At 41.3% G+C, this 19,239-nt stretch overlaps 1 protein-coding gene and 1 long non-coding RNA gene across 4 annotated transcripts in view; one reads left to right on the forward strand and one right to left on the reverse strand.

The window, feature by feature from the left end:
• The window catches only part of epc1b (enhancer of polycomb homolog 1 (Drosophila) b), a 90,871-nt gene that overhangs the window by 54,922 nt on the left and 16,710 nt on the right, over window positions 1-19,239 (forward strand). For all 3 annotated transcript variants that reach the window (XM_034182827.1, XM_034182824.1, XM_034182825.1), the window contains 6 exons: window positions 4,131-4,290; window positions 13,544-13,689; window positions 13,826-14,032; window positions 15,295-15,443; window positions 15,572-15,719; window positions 16,590-16,754. In XM_034182827.1, coding sequence (XP_034038718.1) covers window positions 4,191-4,290; window positions 13,544-13,689; window positions 13,826-14,032; window positions 15,295-15,443; window positions 15,572-15,719; window positions 16,590-16,754 — 915 coding nt within the window. In that variant the 5' untranslated portion in view covers window positions 4,131-4,190. The remainder of the gene's footprint in view (window positions 1-4,130; window positions 4,291-13,543; window positions 13,690-13,825; window positions 14,033-15,294; window positions 15,444-15,571; window positions 15,720-16,589; window positions 16,755-19,239) is intronic.
• Window positions 1,573-19,001, reverse strand: LOC117521512. Its single transcript, XR_004563955.1, has 3 exons — window positions 18,991-19,001; window positions 14,636-14,641; window positions 1,573-1,728 (listed from the first exon to the last, which is right to left on the reverse strand). It is a non-coding gene; the product is annotated as an uncharacterized LOC117521512 (long non-coding RNA).

The following is a 19,239-nucleotide window of genomic DNA, read 5'->3' on the forward strand; positions in this document are numbered from 1 at the left end:
GGAGGTTCATGGATGTGCTGAGGGAGGACATGCAGGTGGTTGGTGTGACAGAGGAAGATACAGAGGACAGAGTGAGATGGAAATGATTGATCTGCTGTGGCGCCCCTAACGGGAACAGCCTAAAGACAAAGAAGAAGGACCTTATAAACACATTTTAGGGTCAGATATTGTTGCCAATCATTTACCCATTTTGTCACTGCATGTGTGTGTGGACAGTGTGCTCCTCCAGCTTGCTTTATGAGTTTTCTATGCACCGACACACAAATTTTCACTTTTGATCCGATCCAGATACCTAAATTTGAATGTCTGCTGATACCAACACTAGGACTCCAACGACTAGTGACGACTACGTCAACTATTGAAATCGTCAACAACTAATTTAGTAGTCTACGAGTCATTTACTTTGAACCTTGAAACAATGAAGCAGTGGTTTGATCTGCTGCTTCACTGGATGTTTGCTTTGCTCCTCTTAAGAAGTGGCAACTCTGCTTCTTATCCCCTTTCAAAACCATTAAAATATGTCCATAGTGAGTCACTTTTGTGTGGATTAAAGTGACTAACTGGGACTCCTGTCTTGTTGGAGGGAAAACAAGAATCATCCTCCGTTCCATTGCTCCAAACGCTGCACCGCTCTCTGAGTCGAGTCTGCTCCGAATTAATAACTTCAAAACGAATCGCAGTTTAAATCAAATGACACACCTTTCCAAATGTTGTAATACAAACAATAAACTGCAATCGATCAAATGTTGTTTTGTTTTTCCCCTCCCAAAATGAGACGTCCTACGTTGACGTGCAGCAGCTCAAGACTGTATGGCTGCAGATGTTATTGCATTAACTCTTCAGGAATATTGAGCTGTTTCTGCTTTATAAGGCGCAATCAAAGTTTGCATTAATGAAGAATTCTTTACCAGAGCTGAAGTCAAAGTGAAAAAAAACAAAAAAACATTCTGTTGCTGTGTGTGTGTGTGTGTGTGTGTGTGTGTGTGTGTGTGTGTGTGTGTGTGTGTGTGAATGAGAGACAATGTAGAAAGCTTGTTGAATTCACATTTATTTAATTAGGATGTGACTAATACACTCAGCAGCTTTGTTTTGTAATCTATTGTAAGAGCCACAACTTGAGGCAATTTAACTTAAACGATACAAATTTAATATTTCTATGCGTAGGTAATAAATAATGGTTAAAAGGTTAAAAATGCACTAATATAATTTGATGGGCATATAGCATTTGCTGCTTTCTTCATAATTGTGTCACAGTGTTAAATTGTCTGATGGAACTCTCTGCCTTACTGGATAAAAGCTACTGTTTGAGTGTAAATGTAATCCAGTTACAGGGTTCTCCCCAGAAATGTTTAGTATCGCGGTGCTTTTGGGAACTATCACCGCGCGCAACGCTTCCACTCGGTGTCCTATCCAACCTTGTGTCCCGAAGTCCTAAGACAAAAATGAAAATCTTTTAGTACAGTTTCTGTGCTGAATTGTTGATTTGAATAAATAAATAAATAAAAAATAGAAAAACAAAAAGTCCAGCTTTCCTCCCCGAGTCAGCAGGTGCATTTCTGGAAAATGTCTTATTACTCTGCTTTTGTCGGCATTTCTCGGCGTGCGATGTACATTTTAGGAAAAGCAGAAACATCCCGATGGCTGACAGACAGTGAAACGAACACTGCTTCATCCGATAACGAAGCTTGTGAGCTTTTATTCGAAAGCGAAGGTTCAGATTTACAGAGGCTGTACAGAGAGACAGGAGGTGACGCACTTCACCCCAAAACTCTTAATTATTTCTGAGTTTGTCAGATTTTGGATTCTAACGTGGTGATGCGACTTTGTGTCGCTGGACACTATTTAGTCCTGCCAGGAGCGTGCTTGCGGCATGTCTCCATATCGCTGCTTTTTTGGTGGTGCAGACTTTGGAAATCACAAGTGGATGACTGTTCAGGTTTTTTTTTTCTTCTTCTCAGTGTAGCTGGTGGGGTTTATCTTTATTTTACTTTGAGTGTCTGTCTTGACGTGAGACTGTTGTTTAACGGAGCAGCATGCAACTCACTCGCGCAGTGTGCATGCATACTTTTTGCACAGTGGAAAGTGCTGCTGTTTTTTCCGTGACTGCATCAAAATTAAGTTACCACTTTAAAAAAAACGAGTTATCATAACACGATATCACAAGTGCACGCTGAGACATTTTCCTCAAAGAAACGCTGTTGGAAACACTCAGAAATATTCTGATTTCACTGCGACATGAAGCCTTTAAAACATAGAAGAATGGAAATAATGCATGCCGCTATCCAGCCCCAAAATCTCTGTGTGTCTCGGTACCTGAAGAATTTCGAATTCCGTTACCCATGTTTCTCCACTCCCCTCACCCTGGCTTCCTCCCTGCCACCTCGAAGGCAGCATGGTTTTTACTGCTGCAGCCTTCAACTCCCCAAGCTAGGTGGTGCGGGCCCCTCAGCCTTCACCCACTTTGCCTTAATTCGGATGACTGACCGCTTCAAGTTTAGTGCACATAAACAATGTCAAATGTATACGAGGTCTGTGATAAAAGTAACGGACCTTATTATTTTTTTTCAAAAACCATATGGATTTGAATCACGTGTGATTACATCAGACATGCTTGAACCCTCGTGGGCATGCGAGAGTTTTTTCACGCCTGTCGGTTACGTCATTCGCCTATGGGCAGTCTTTGAGTGAGGAGTCGCCCACCCTCTCCTCATTTTTTCATTGTTTAGGAATGGCACAGAGACTGCTGCTTTGTTTGATAAAAATTTTTTCAAAAACTGTAAGGCACAACTGCGTGGACACCATTCGATAAATTCAGCTGGTTTTCGGTAAAAATTTTAAAGGCTGATGAGAGATTTTGGTCTGGTAGTGTCACTTTAAAGACGGCCCACGGCTCCTGACGGCGATCTGCGCTCCGAGGCGGCAGCGTCTCGCCGTTTCAAGTTGAAAACTTCCACATTTCAGCCTCTGTTGACCCAGTAAGTCGTCAGAGAACAGAGAACTTTCAGAAGAAGTCAGCATGAGGAGTTTATTTGGACATTCCATTGTTAACGGACATTTTGTAATGAAAGAACGTGCGGGCAGAGTCGCATGTCGGGCCGGACCCGACCGCGGGGGGTCGCCACAGGAAAAACACCTCCATTGGAAACCTTAACGGGCAAGTTGGAACATGCCCAAGCTGTTAAACAATTTCTCAGTTACTCACTTGTTGAAAGCCATCAAAAGCCGCCTGAATTTTACAAATGGTTTTCAACACGGAGGTGTTTTTCCTGTCGCGGCGCACACAGATTCGCGAGTCGTCACGGAAATGACTCGGCGAATTTGCGCGCACGTCTTTCATTACAAAATGTCCTCAAACAGTGGAATGTCCGCATAAAGTCCTCATGCCGGCCTGTTCTGAATCTTCTCTGTTCTCTCACGACATCCTGGGTGAATTAAGCCTTAAATTAGGATGTTTTCAGGTCGAAACAGGCTGACGACGGCGCCTGGAAGCGCTGCGTGTCTCCGTGGGAAGTCCTTACAGCGACAGAAAACCCCATAATCTCTCATCAGCCGTTAAACTTTTCACCAAAAACCAGCTTAATTTCTCAAATAGTGTCCACTCAGATATCCCTCACAGGTCCAGAAAAAATGTTGATAAAGCAATGCGCGCCGTCCGCAGCGGCTTTTCAAAGAGATTCCAACGGGCGGGGTGGAGCACTCCTCACTCAAGGCCTGCCCACAGGCGAATGACGTCACCGACACACGTGAAAAAACTCACATATGCACACGAGGGTTCAAGCTTGTCTGACGTAAAAACATATGAATCAAATCCATTTATTTAAAAAAAAAATAAAAAGGACCGTTTTTTTCATCACAGATCTCGTATGTGTTGTCTTTAATTCTGATGTGTGCAATTATTACGGTGAACAAGTAATAATTGTGGATAAATTGCTGTATCTTGTCTGAGGTAATTGGAGTGTAAACGCAATTCGTTGTTGTTGCACTCGTGTAATGACAATGACAGTAAATCTCATCTCTCATAATCAGTCGACCCCTACCCAGTGTTGGATTTGAAATAGTAGTTGTTCTTGTTGTTGTGGAAACAGTGTTCAAAGTGTCTTGCTCTCCTCCCTCTGCCCCCCCGTCTGTAGGAACACCATCTTCAGCGGGCAATCTCAGCGCAGCAGGTATATGGCGAGAAGCGGGACAACATGGTCATCCCGGTGCCCAAGGCAGAGAGCAACATCACATACTACGACTCCCTCTACCCTGGGGACTACAAGATGCCAAAGCAGCTAATTCACCTACAACGTAAGCATTCATATCGAACCACACAGAAGGTTGTTAAACACCAAATCGTGAATTATCCGCAAACCGTTAATTGCAAAACATGAATACATATATATGAATGTTGTTCACGTTTTGCGAGACCTGCGTTCACGTTTTGTGAGATATTTTTTCAGTATTCACGTTTCTGTCCTCTGTGAGTTTGACAGGTGGACCGTCCCAGTCAAACCCCTCACCTCACACTGTCCCCGGAGCGTGACACACCCAGCATGACTGGGCGATTGACTCTGGAAGCGACAACTGTTGGCTGTAGTGACCCCTGCCAAAAAAAATCATTTTTTGCAGTGATAGGATTTGTGATCAAGATTTCCTGCAACAATTGACCAGTAAACTGAAATCCAACTACTTAAACTGGGGGAAAAAAAATCATGTATGTATTATGAATGCTGTTCACATTTTGTGAGACCCATGTTCACATTTTGGGAGATTTTTTTTTTCAGTATTCATGTTGTGCAATTAACGGTTCACGGATAATTCACAATTTGCAACTTATTCACAAATTGGGGGTTAACAAGGCAAAAATGGTTTATGTAGCAGTTTGGAACCTCAATTCTTCCGTTAGGTTGAAGTAATGTTTATTACTGTTTGATGGATTAAATGAGGTTTGTTGATCGTTGGCTAAAAATGCCACACAGTGGTATTATCATTTTGTAAAAGGTTTTAGAGCTGTCACTTCAGTTCTACTCCACTTTTTGTCTTTTTATGTTGTTATGAGAAGCACTCCGGTGATGTACACACTACATGATCTATTTGGTTTTGTAATGTCACATTGAATATTTCTTGAAGTGAAGGATACAGAATAGCTGTTTATTGCCATTGCATTCCTGCAATGAAATTCTGGACTGCACATGGGTAGTTTGAAATAGATTGCTAAGGTTGATTCATTTTCATTCCGTTTGTGCGCTGCTCTTCTCACCAGCTGGCAGTATTGGTTCGTGAAGTCCAGCGCTTTATATTTATAGATCCCATCTGTAATACCCAGTTGTTTTGATGTAAGTAAAATGATGAAAGCATTTCACTAGAATCCTAAGAGATTCTTTATAAGTCTGTTGTTCTGTAAATTGGTTTTCATCATGTAATTAGTTGTGCTGAAGAGAAGTTAATTTTGAGGCCATTTGCAGAGGTGGTCTGTCAAAGTGGACACATTTGTCTGTGTGGTTGGTTGTCTCTCTGTGGTCACTTGATGGTCAAAATCAGTGGAGGGAACAGCTAACCAAAAAGTTAGCTCTGATAACTGTTAATCCACTAACTGAAAAGTTAACTTTTATGCAGCTAAACCGATGTTGTTGTCGTCCATTCGGCTGCTCCCGTTTTGTGTTCTGGGTCACCACAGCGGATACAGCCAGATCTGCACAGGTAGTTGGCATGTTTTATGCCGGATCCCCTTCCTGACGCAACCCCCGTTTTACCTGGAGAAACACACACAGCCGCTGGTGTTCCAAAGAGGTCTCCCATCCAAGTACTAACCAGACCCCACACTGCTTAGCTTCTGAGATCTGACAGGATCAGGCTTACACAGTGCAGATCGGCTGCATACAGCTAAACCTTGACTTATGGTTAAAATTTTAAACAAACTAATTCCGGACAAGTTATTGAAATTAACATCCCCTTTGTTGTTTTTACAAAGTGAAAATATCAGTTATATGTTTTAGTTTTTAAAGTAATGCATGAATTTTTTGAGGTTTGATTGTTTACAGACATACATGATAAAAGGCGTTATGGGAAAATGAGCTTCCTGTCATCAGTAGTTGGTTGGTTTCTATTTCTGTATATGTGTATGTATGTGTACTGCCATGAACACTGCCATCTACTGGATGGGAGTGTGAATACCAATTGCCACACATTCGCTATAAGTGCTGAATTGCTTAAACAGAATTTTCAGTTTTCAAATTGCCTTTTTGTTACAAATGAAAAAAAATGACATTTAGAAATACAGATTTATTTGTAAAAACCAGCACACACGTTACAGTAACTTGTGTTAGTTTTTACAAATAACTGATAACACTGATAACAGGAAGCTCATTTTGCCATAATGCCTTTTAGCATGTGTCTGTAAACGCTCAAACCTTCACAATTAGTGCATTACTTTAAAACTAAGACATATAGCTGATATTTTCACTTTGTAAAAATGACAGTGACGTTAATTTCTATAACTTGTCTGGAATTAGTTTAAAATTTTAACCATAAGTCAAAGCTGCCTTGCTGTACGTCTCCTGCGACACATCTGTAAGACTGTATGGCTGTGAAAATAAGTGATCTTTTTTCTTCTCTTTCTTTCTCTCTGGTAGACAGGTCTGCTCTGCTGACAGAGCATCGAGCTCTACCTCTCAGTTGTCTGTCTGCTACAAAACATGTAACAGACAGGAACTAAAATGTATGATTTCAGGCATTATAAATGTTTTTAACTGTTAATCTTTATTCACTATGCCTGCAAAAAGATGTTAGAGGTCTAAAAGGTATCGGAACTACTTTTAGTGCGAGTTAATTGGTCCACTGATGGATTTCAAAGTTAGCTGAAAAGCTAATCAGCTTAGAAAAAAAAGCTAACCAATTAGCGGTTAGCGGATTAGCGGAACTGTGCCCAGCACTGCTAAAAATGCAGTGTATTCGAAAATGTAAACTACTGGGCTGGAGAAGACACCTTGATTTACCCCAAGACTACATAAAGTGCACTCGATGGGCACATAGCATTGAAATTTATGAGGTAACTTGTCTGTAGGCCTTAATGCGCTGACAGACTCGTTTGACACCATATTTCTCTCTGAACCAGCAAACTTGTTTCTTCCACTGAGATGATTTTCTGGATTCAAGACTAGGCTGAATCGGCCCAATCAGAGGAGCTTTTGATGGCTTGGTACTGGATCATTTAAATTCTGAGTCAGCAAATTAGAAGCCATTTGCTCTCACTCACTCTTCTCACGTACACAGTGCCAGTGGAGTGAGCAGGCAGTTAGTGCTGTTGAAGAGTTCATCACAAAGCCATGGCACAGGTTTTAAAAGTACCTCAACTCTCTGCTGTCATCATCCTTCCAGTCGCCGTCCCTTTCACTGACTGACATGTTGGCAGCTCCTTTGTTATCTCCACGTCCTTGTGTTATCCTGTGTACAAAGATGAGTTAGTGGGCTGTTGTAGACATCACAGCTCTCCTCCAGAGCCCAGGAGAAAAGCTCAAAATTGTCAGATCTGTTTTGCAGTTGAAGCTCTAGATTTCCCGAGATAATCTCTTTTGTTCTTGTTATGGTTCACCTGGAGAGAGGCGAGATCTTGAATGCTTCTTTTTCCCATAGGGCATATTCGGACAGCAGAGTCCAGCACTCACTCACTCATCTTCAACCACTTATCTGGGTTCGGTTTGCAGGGGCAACAGCTCCAGTAGGGAACACCAGACTTCCCTTTCCCAGGCCACATTGACCACCTCTGACTGGGGGATCCCAAGGCGTTCATTGTGGCCAGTGTGGCGATATAATCTCTCCACCTATTCCTGGGTCTTCCCCGGGGTCTCCTCCCAGATAGATGTGCCTGGAACACCTCCCTTGGGAGGTGCCTAGGAGGCATCCTTACCAGATGCCCAAACCACCTCAGCTGGCTCCTTTCAACGCGAAGGAGCAGCGACTCTGCTCTGAGCTCCCAACGGATGACAGAACTTCTCACCCTGTCTCTAAGGGAGACACCAGCCACCCTCCCGATGAAGCCCATTTCGGCCGATTGTACCCGCGATCTAGTTCTTTCGGTTACAGTGTTGTATAGTAACGAAGTAAAAATACTTCACTACTGTACTTAAGTACGTTTTGGGAGACTTTGTACTTGAGTTTTTTTAAATTCACCTTACTTTCACTTTTACTTCACTACATTTCCGACCTTAATTGCATACTTCTACTCCGATACATTTTCTGTGCGACATGCCATTACTTTTTACAAAAAAAAAAAAACACGAAAAAAGTTGTTTTCACCCAGAGACACCACTGATTACTAGTGACTGCAACGAAGTCAGGCCGATTTGTCATGAGGCATGTCCGGTAGGCTTTTTTGCAGTTGCGCACTTGGGGGGTGTTTGTTAGGAAAATGATCATTTCTCTGCATTATTTACGGACCTGCAGCGGGTCTGTAATCAACTTTTCTGCAGAGCAGCTTTGCTTTGAACCTTGAACCAATCGAAGCAGTGATTCGCAGGTCGAAGCAGTCCTTCGTGGATTTTATTTCGCTTTATCCTCATTTTTTCCCCACTAAAACCCTGAAGAGCATATGTATGAGTAATATTTAATATTCCTATGTTAAACTGACCTGTTATAGTCTTCTGAAACAGATGATAGATGTATTTTATAACTTAAAAACGGGACCGATGCTAATGCGTTAGCATGTCTATGGTGTTTTCAATGTTAAAGTTAGCATTAAGCTGTTTGCATCAGCACGTTTGTGTTGTTTTGTTTTCTGTATAATTAATGGCTCAGCGTTCGTTGTCGTAAAAGAGTCAAATTATAATTTTTTTAAATTTATTTTTATTCATATATTATTAATGGCAACAACAATAATAGTCTACATAATAGACAATAATAGTCAATAATAATAGACTAATAATGTTACAATACAATTTTAGAGAGACAAAAATAACCTAATGAAACAAAACACAACTGAAAAGATAAAACCATGTAACAATGAAAATAAATAAATACATATAGAAATAAATATCTGTTTCCTTTGAACACCTAGTGAGTAGCTTCCTCTCGTTTAGGTTTTGAAACCTTGTTTCCGAAGTGTTTTTGTGTGGTGTGCACAATTTTCAGTATTTTGACTAATACTACCAGTCATTTACAAGCCTAGATAAACTTTTATAAAATAAAATCAGTTTTTGATTATTAACGTTTACTTGTACTTTTACTTTCAATACTTGAGTACATTTAGTTGTACATTACTTGTCATACTTAAGTACAATAAATACTAGATGCTTTAAGACTTTTACTTGAGTAGCATTTCAGTCAGTGACTTGAACTTCTACTAAAGTCATTTTTAATGGGTATCTGTACTTTTACTTAAGTGTGATTTTCCGGTACTTTATACAACACTGTTCGGTCATGACCCAACACTCATACCATAGGTGAGAGTGGAAACGAGTCCAGCAAACACTCCTTAATGAACTCGGAATGAAAAGCCTTGTTGCTTTTGCAGCTTAGCTAGCCAAGCTTCACATGTACGTGCCCACTCCTCATCTGTCAGGTTTTTCTATTTCTCTGCAACCTGTTCTCCACAAACTAACACACAGATTTACCTTTGACTTCACTAAATACTTGGTAGTCCATGTTTTGTTAAAAACTCGGCATCAATCTTGGATGGTTTTGGTGTTTTTTTGTTTTGTTTTGTTTTTAGCATGAGGTGACATTTTTGAGGGCTAACAGCTGACACTTCTGAGTAAAATTGTACACATGCACACATCTGTGTGCGTAGGTAAACTGGGAAAAAGGCGCCTTCAAAACAAAAGCAATACAGTTTTATTCCATGCATGATGTAAACGTGTTTATGTTTAATTTCTAATGTCCGGTTAATCTCACATGGGTAGGGCTGGACTGAGACACAAATTTGGCCCTGGACAATTTGTGTGCAGATACTGTGCCAATTTGCCCTCTGTTGGAGTACATGTAAACACACAAGCCTTTAATAACACTACTATACTGAACGTTATCCCTTTAATATTCTGGAGCCTTGAATAAAATAAATGACTACGCTGTATGTTGCTCACTTGTTCTTAAGCAGGATGTTGGAGAAAGGATTTAAGATTCAAGAGTGTTTGTCACTTACTCACTCATAGGTGGTAAGTCCCCAAAAATATGATTTAATAAATAGGCTTGGGTATCGAGAACCGTTTCTTTTCAGGTATCCTTTAAGAAAAGATTCGATCCACTGACATCAATCGCCTTTTTGCTTAACGATTCCCTTATCGGTCCTTCAGAGTGGCCGTTGTTTTTGAGGGTGTTTGTCGGGAAAATGATCAGTTCTCTACGTTGATTACAGACCCTGCAGTGGTTCTGTAATCAACCACTTTTGCAGCGTGACTCACTTTGAAGCTTGAACCAATGTGCTTCGATCCGCTGGCTCATTGGTTCTCTGATTCGCTGCTCTTCAGAAGCAGCAAGTCCGCTTCTTAACCCCTCTCAAAGCCATTAAAATATGTCAGTCGTGAGTCACTTTTGTGTGGATTAAAGTCACTAACTGGGACTCTTGTCTTGTTGCAGACAAGAAATGAGAATCGTCCTCCATTCTGTTGGCACAGCTTCAAACGCTGCGCGGCTCTATGTCGAGACAGAGTCTTGTCAGAATTAATAACTTCAAAGCAATTCACTGCTTTAAATAAAGTGACGCCTCTTTCCAAACACTGTAATACAGACAATAAACTACAATAGACTAAAATGTTTTTTTTTTCCTCCCATAATGAGACGTCCTGTATTCTTTATGAACTACATCCTGACGTGCAGCACAGCTGGCTGTAAGAGTTCACTTCAGAGGTATGGAAAGACATTCATGCTAGTAATGTTTGAAAGGAAATGCTTTTGACAAAAACTACAGATTTTGTTTATTTCTATTTATGTCCAGAGATCAAGAATCCACCATCTAGTTTATTTATGTCCAAAGTTTAAGGATCCAGTTACCATTTTCATATTTATTTACTTTAAGACTCAATAAAATGTTGAGAGAAAATCTGTAAAGCCTAGTTTTAGTACACAGAAAATTCACAAGAGGTATCGATAGGGGCATCGATAAGGAATCGGATTGATAAGTGGAATCGATAATGGTATCTATCAATAAAATCTTATCAATACCCATCCCTATTAATAAACATCCATACCCAGGTTACGTGGTTCGAACTCCATAGAGAGGCGTGTTTGGGCATCTTTCGTCACACGTAGAGCCACACAGGCTCCACCTCTTTATGGAATAATTAGTTCTGACTTTCTGATTGGCTGAGAAATGTACATAATGCCAGAAGTATCGTACATTAAAAAAAAAAAAAAAAAATCTCTCGTCGAGAGAGTTACCATGATGGGGGGGAAAAAAACAGGCAGCCATCAGCCCACTGGGAAAAATCCGAGTACTCTCAATGGGCAATCCACCCCTCGACATGGGCCGTTCAGGGTCAGTCAAAGGGCCAGCTGGCTGCTTTCCGCCTCCTCCGCTAGGGCGGAAAAGGAGGCGCGTACACACTGACAAAATGGGCAGAAATCCAAGAGTGATGTCATACGCAGGAAATGGGACTTAATTTTTTTTATTGCTGTTCTGTTTTAATTTTGCTTAATTCTGCTTTGTCCTAATCTTAATACTATACTGACCACTGTTGTCTGTTTTGATCAAAGTCAGATGTACTGCAAATAAAGTATGCATTTTATGCATGTGATGTTGCCTAAAACGCTTGTATTTCAATTGAAATGAAATCATACGTTTATTGTGGCTCTGCACTTTCTGAATTTTTGTTTTTAACAGCTGCCAAATTCAAGCTGATGTATATCAACTGGCCTTCAGTTACAGCGGTACTCACGCTTGTTGCACAGCAAATACGGTTTTTCCGTGTCAGTGGAAAAACATGGGCTAAAACCTATTTACGAATAGAATTTCTTGCACCAAAAAAAAGCATGCATAAAAATGAGCACCGTAGCAAATTAAATAATTCTTCCAAAGGCAGAGGGGGGAACCAACCAGAAGAGGCCATCCAGTGATTTGATGTACAGGCTTCACTTGAGCACTGGGCACATAGAGGATGTCGGAGAGCGATGAAGATGTAAGTTGTGCTTCATTATTTTACTGACAGACTGATGTCTTGAAGTCATGGAGTCTGTATGTTCACTGTAACACTCGTACATGTTTCTCTTATCGGGCGTTGATACCGTTTCAGTGTCTGTACAACAAATCTTTTTCATCTGTTTGCTTGCTCGCGTTAGCCCTCGCGACCTTTACCATCCAGTCTCTGCTGCTTTGACGCAAAAAGTTTTCATGTACAATGCACTCAGGAAGATCACTTATCAGTGGTAGTTTTTACTTCTTTCATCCCACAGGCTTGACGTTGTCATATTTACCAGAAATACGGGGTTGACATTCAGTTAAGTTGTTCGATTTTTGGAGGGAGTTCTATGAGCAACTTGAAACAACTTCTGGATAAAGATGCTAAACTGCTGAACCACTGAGCCAGGTGTCAGACAAGTTGCCCTTTGGGAACAGTTACAATTGATGTTGTGTTTGTACCTCTGATTCTACATCACTTTAGATAAATGTGTGAGGTCAGTGATACAGGCACATCAGCTTAGTTTGAAAACATGAGGCCACCGGGTATCAAACCTTCTAATCTCATTTTGCAAATGCAACTAAGGGAAAACATAAGCAGAGCAGCAATTTTATAAAGTGGAAATTACAAAATAAAAGAATACAAATTTGGGGAGGGTTTAATTTTTCAGAATATTCTTCAAATTGACTGCTAGATAAATAATTCTGTACTCTGGCTGGGATGATGCGCTTATCTATGGGGGAGGTGATGGTCTAGTGGTCTAGAATGTGGCTCTCGAGGACCGAACTTGGCCACCCCTGGTGTAGTGGTTAAGGTGTTGGGCTTGAGACCAGAAGATCTTCGGTTCAAATCCCCGCCTGACTGGAAAATCACTAAGGGCCCTTGGGCAAGGTCCTTAATCCCCTGTTGTTCCCGGTGTGTAGTGAGCACCTTGTATGGCAGCACCCTGGCATCGGGGTGAATGTGAGGCATAATTGTAAAGCGCTTTGAGCGTCTGATGCAGATGGAAAAGCGCTATATAAATGCAGTCCATTTATCTCCCAATATGATGTGTCTCATAGTTGGGTGCTGATTCGATACAAATCAAATATCATGATGCATGAGGAATGTGCTTCAAGTATTACAGATTGATGTTTCAATATGTATATTTATTTATTGTACACCACTAGACCATAAGGAAAATTTTAATAATGCACTTACAGAGGATGTATGTCATCAATCATTTTTGTAAAAACAAGGCACATTATACGAGTTTATTCATGATGATACAGCGTATTTAGTGATTTTTAATAATTAAAATGGTTTTCTTCAGTCAACTGCCTGCCTGGTGGGGATTTGATAACGTGCTTGTGTGTCAAGCCAGTTCACTCAAAGAAAGTCTGGGTATGTTGATCTGGCTTCATGCTGCAGCCGTTGAGTCTAAAGTCTGTTTTCACTCTTCTGTGTCCCTGCAGCTTTCAGCTTGGACACAGACAAACCTGACTATGATTTGGACTCTGATGATGAGGCCTTCATCATCAAGCTGACAAAGAGGCTCGACATAGACCTCTTGCAGTTTGAGAACATGATTGACCGGTTGGAGAAAGGCAGCGGACAGCAGGTCAGACCCCAGATACAGGTGTTAGAGCGTAGCAAAATGGAGCCCACTGTTGGGTTATTGAATGAGTAACAAGAACCTGAAATCATTTACGAGAAGAGCATCAACGTATCAAAATGAATTTCCACATCTCCCCTAGCTGGTGAGTCTTCCAGAGGCCAAACTGCTGCTGAAAGAAGACGACGAGCTAATTAAGGAAGTGTTTGACTACTGGAGCCGCAAGAGGAAAATCAGCAAGGGCAGTTCACTCATCCCCATCGTCAAGCAGGAGAAACGGGACGGTTCTAGTACCGGTGACCCCTATGTGGCCTTCAGGCGCCGGACTGAGAAGATGCAAACAAGGAAGGTTAGTATTCCCTTGTTCCTTTTAATATATAGAGGAAAATGGGAACAGCAAATTACTATTAAAAATCTATTTGTTCTTAATGGTGTGAGGCAGCAGTGACTCATACTACAGACGTGTGTGTGTGTGGGGGGGGGGGGCTGTTCTCATCAAGCGACCAGGAAAAGTACAATCCCACAACCCTTCAAAGTATAATTTGATTTATTTCAAAAATAAAAGGCCTTTGATGCTTTTAAAGCTTGTACAAGAGAAATCCCTTTTCCCACAAGTTGCTGAAAAGAAAATACGTAGTTATCAGTGGGATATCTGTCGCAGAGCTCCAAATTAACTTGAACTTTAAAATGAGTTATTAAGGTATTCTTGTATTTTTGCAGCTCCTTATATTGCAGGTGGTCAAATATCTACACTATTTACAGTATAGACTGGTGGCTGATGTAACTGATTAATTCATTTGATTACATTCTCGATTAGTAGTTTGTTCCATGGAATGTCAGAAAATGGTTAAATGTATCCAAGGTTTTCCAGAGCTCCAAGTGATGCCTTCTAATGACATGTTTTTAGGTTTGCTGTCAGACAGGAGTAAAGAGAGTACACAGTAAAATAAACTAGAAACTATTTGCATTTAAGAAGCTGAGATCAGAGAATGAGGGTGTTTTTTTTTATTACTTAGTGATTATTATTATTATTACTATCAAAATGTTTGATTAATCTGATGAATCTGAATTAGACATAGTCTCCTGTGCATTGAGTTTAATAGAATTATGTAACTTTGCCACTTCTGAATGCCTTTGAAGATCCTTTTCAGGTCTTTTGCAAAGGCTGTTTCTGCCACCAAGTGGTCACTTGAGGAATTGGCAACAACCTGCCATTTTTATAGTGGAGAAAAGTTTATAGATGAAACCTTAAATTTAAACAGTGTGAATTTATCCTTTGTTACCAGTACTAAGTGTAATGTGTGTTTTTTTTTCATTTATTAAATCAAAGCACCACTCAATTAGTGTATAAAGATAACACTATGTAACAAATTTTTATTTTGTTCCTGGGTACACAGTGTGTTTTCCTAACCTGTAAGTTTGTGCTGAATGTAGTCATTTCTCCATAGACTTTAGACATAAGCAGTTGAAATATAACACTTAGAAGCCAGGAACAAAAATTGTGTTACATAGTGTAATAGTAAATCTTATTAGTTGTTGTATAAATATGTGATGCAGTGTTGTTTGTTTTTGGAGTTTTGCTTATGGACTGTAATTTGATTTGACCATCAGAACCGTAAGAATGATGAGGCCTCGTATGAGAAGATGCTGAAACTCCGCAGAGATCTCAGTCGAGCCGTCACCATCTTGGAAATGATCAAGAAGAGAGAGAAGAGTAAGAGAGAACTGCTGCACCTCACACTGGAAATCTTTGAGAAGAGGTGAGTTGGCCTCCGGGGCTACACAATGAAAGAACAGAGTCGTGTGACCTCTTGGTGAAGCCTGGGCAGTGGGAAATGTGCCGAGTCAGAGATGATGCTCGGTCTGAACTTCCTTCGCTGTTTTCCAGGAATGCCATGTCAGATTTTGGTGGTGAGGTCATGGCAGAGGTGCTGGCTGAACGAGCGCTGGTGAGGCCGCAAATTATCCCCCTGGTCCCCCTCACCAACCAGTACAGACATCAAGACCACATGGACCACAAGGACTACAAGTCCAAGGTGGGGGTCCCATATTATGATCAGAGGTCTGTATCATTTGGAGAAGTGCAATAGTACTGACATTGCCGGGAAGTTTAAGAACCCAATAATGAGGACAGTTATAATTTCAGGTATTGATTATAACTCTGTTGTACTGCGTGGTAGAAACTTCATATTTACAACAGTAGACCTGCCAACCTGCAGACAGTTTTCATACCAGGCACACATTTTGACATTAAACTATACAAAAAAGAAAGCTTGAGTACTTTCTTGACCACTTGTGCTTCGCATGTTTAGGGCAACAAGTTAGAAGAAGAGTTCAGAGTTACAGGGCCACATTTTGTCCCCCATGGAGAATGTGCTGGGGATCCGTGTCTGGTGCAAAGATATTAGAGCTACGCAGGGACCAGTGGCAGCTAGGCTTCATGAGCCTACTGCATCTGTCTTTCATGAGCATTTTGTTGGAAATGTCTGAGTGTGCAGTTAAATGTATTAATGGACCATTTAAGAAGTCTGTGCTCCAGTATTTCTATTGTGAGATTTTTATGTTTAATTTGTATGTTGCCACATTATGCAGAGCTTGGTGACATTAGCTGCTCTGTTACCCCATGGTTAGTGAGGTATAATACCTGTACCCCACGCCACCCGTTGTGAAAACCTCCACCCAGTCCACAAAAATGTGCAAATAAAACAGATGAACAAAGTTTAGCCTGTTAGTGTTAGCTTGTTTGCTAACACTGACACAGACCCTGAGAAAAACCAAGTGGAGGTTTGTGAGGATTAAGTGATTTTTGTCGTGAAAATGAGGCAGTAGTTGAAAACTGTAACGTTGGCATATTTTTTATAAGTGTTGTTTCAAAGTGTTGTGAAACGCCTTTCTTTGACCTTTAGCCTGAGAAGACGGACGTTCCCCGGCAGAAGAGGAAATACGAGAAGAAGCAGAAGGTGCTTCCTCTGTCGTCGGGCATCCTCCACCATTCAGGTCCAGCTGTGTTTAACGCCAAGGACCTCAACCAGTATGACTTCCCCAGCTCTGATGAAGAGCCTTACTCCCAGGTACAAGCGAGCGTGACGCACGCGCCTGATAACATTGCGTGTAAATGTCTAGAGTTAAGTTCCTTGCACGTATCGATCTTCTGACACGTACAGTTCCTGCAGTGCTGGATTAAAGCCTCAGAGGTGTGGGTTAGTTGGTTTTTGAGGACGCAGCAGAACGCTGTAATCAAGAGTTTGATTAAAAAAGTAGATTGTGCTTACTTAGCACGTTTCCATCTGAGGCAGGTTTTACAACTGTACAGCTCATTCACACACACGGACGTCATGCACAGAGCTGAACTGCATGCTGGGAGCAAGTTTGGGTGAAGATTCTTGCTCCAGGACACTGATGTTTTCTGGTCTGGTTGGGGTGTTGAATTTGTGACCTTGCAGTCTGAAGGTGACTGCAATGTTCTTTGTAGGTTTGCACATGAGGGGATAATGAATGGAGTAAAGGTTTGGATCCTTTTTGTTGCTGAGCTGTGAGGATTGTTGCTGTGAAGTCTTCAGGAGAACCTGAGTTTTAATCCCTGGTAAGGATGTCCATGACAGTCTGATGAATATGTAGTAATTATACTTCTTCTCAACATTTTCCTCTTGGCACTTGAGAGTTGATGTTATCTTGAATGCTGCCAACAGGGTGTATGTTCTTATCCCTCCACTTAATTTAACATGATGTCATCTGCTTTTAACTCGATGGGCTCATATTTTTGATTTGATCCTACACTGGTCTTGGTTTTGATCTCTGGTCATTAGAACCATCGTCATGGCAAGTAGGATTGTCTTGACTGATTAAAGGACAGGAACGTGGATGCGGTGATGACTGCCCAGGCTTGACGTGAACAGTTTGTCAAATGCTGCACGTGGTTGCTGCGGGAAGCTTCTGCTGGTCAGGATCTTGCTGTCGCGCCTTCCTTTTTCTTTTCTCCTCTGTGTTATTTGTTCACACTTTTTCAAAGACTTCCACTCCTGTGTGGATCTTTGCTCGCCAGCTGGCTCTGTCCCTCGTATGTTCTTCCCAGGTCTTGTAGGTGATGAAGCAGTTCTTGAAGTTGTGCTTGAGGATGTCCTTGTAGCATTTCTTCTGCCCTCCTCTGGACATTTTTGAGTCCTCTGGACTCTAGGTCTGCATAGGTCTAGGTTTGCTGTCATCCATTCCAATGATGTGATCCACCCACCGAAGCTGGTTCTTGACGATGTCGCACTCTTCCGATAACGTTGGTGGAATTGCTCGGGTCTTAAGGTGGTGTCGGTAGGTGGTCTAGGTCTGAGATCCATACAGCAGGGTTGGCATGACGACTGCTTTATAGACGAGGAGTTTTGTCTTGTGTCAAAGGTCTCTGTTGTTGGACCAACCAGGCTGTGAAGATCTTTTTTTATTTGAGCACCCAGCAGGAACATCAGGCTGTACGGTCCCCAGTGTGTCAGCTGTTAGCATTTGACCTTTGACTTATGGTGTCAGTGCAAATCATCTATAGAACAAACACGAACCATGTAAGACAGGAGGTGTAACCACAGAGGAAAAGATGCACAGCTGCTTCATCTTATTAACAATTATATAACCGCTGTGTACTGTTCGTATGCTGCAGGATCAGTTGAAGGAATTTATTTATTATTGGAAATAATTCTGTACTCAAGGTTTGATGCTCTGTGGTAATAACTTTTATTTCTGGGGGAGTTGTGTATACTTTCTAAAAAACACACCAGCACTGTAGCGATTCACCGTGACAGGGAAACTAAGCTGAAAGTCTTCAAGAGTGGTATCTTGGACAACTTAGGAACTGGTATTTGCACGACATTCGCTGGACGCTGCCACCTCTCTGCCTCTTTCTCTTGTAACTAGGCAGCCCTTTAAAGTGATATAACCATGTGAAATGATGGCTGGGAAATGCATTTTGATCCAGTAGGGCAGTGCAGTCTCGTTTGAACCCTGTGTGATATCGCTGGATTTGACCACATATGGGGTCCACCACTCCCGTTGTGTAATATATATATATATATATATATATATATATATATATATATATATATATACACAGCATAACGTCACAAGAGAAAATGGTGTTCTATTTTGTTTTCGTCTACAATCACCGAAGCAGTTGCGAAAAGTGTTCTCCAAGTGGAGAAGGGAAGACAAAGACAAATGGGAGAGGTCATGTCGGTGTTAGCCTACACAGCTAACCAGAGTAGCTCCGTTCTCTCACCTGCCAAAAACGCCTCAACATGTTTGACCTCCAGGTCTTAAACAAACTGCAACACGTCCACTTTCCCACTGCATTTTCACTTTGTGTACAATTTGGCCAAAAACTCAGAAAGTGCCATGTTTTTTTTTTTGTTTTTTTTTCTCCAAAAGTAGAGAAATTGCATCATATGCATCATATTTTAACCCTTTAGCGCCCTCCCTCAAACAAGACTGCAGTGCCCAATTCTCCAGGTGTTTTAAAAATTCTGCTGTTCCAGTAAGTGTAGATTTGTGTGTGTGTGTGTGCGTGTGTGTGTGTGTGTG

Source organism: Thalassophryne amazonica, chromosome 12 (genome assembly GCF_902500255.1).
Source record: "Thalassophryne amazonica chromosome 12, fThaAma1.1, whole genome shotgun sequence".
Lineage (NCBI taxonomy): Eukaryota > Metazoa > Chordata > Actinopteri > Batrachoidiformes > Batrachoididae > Thalassophryne > Thalassophryne amazonica.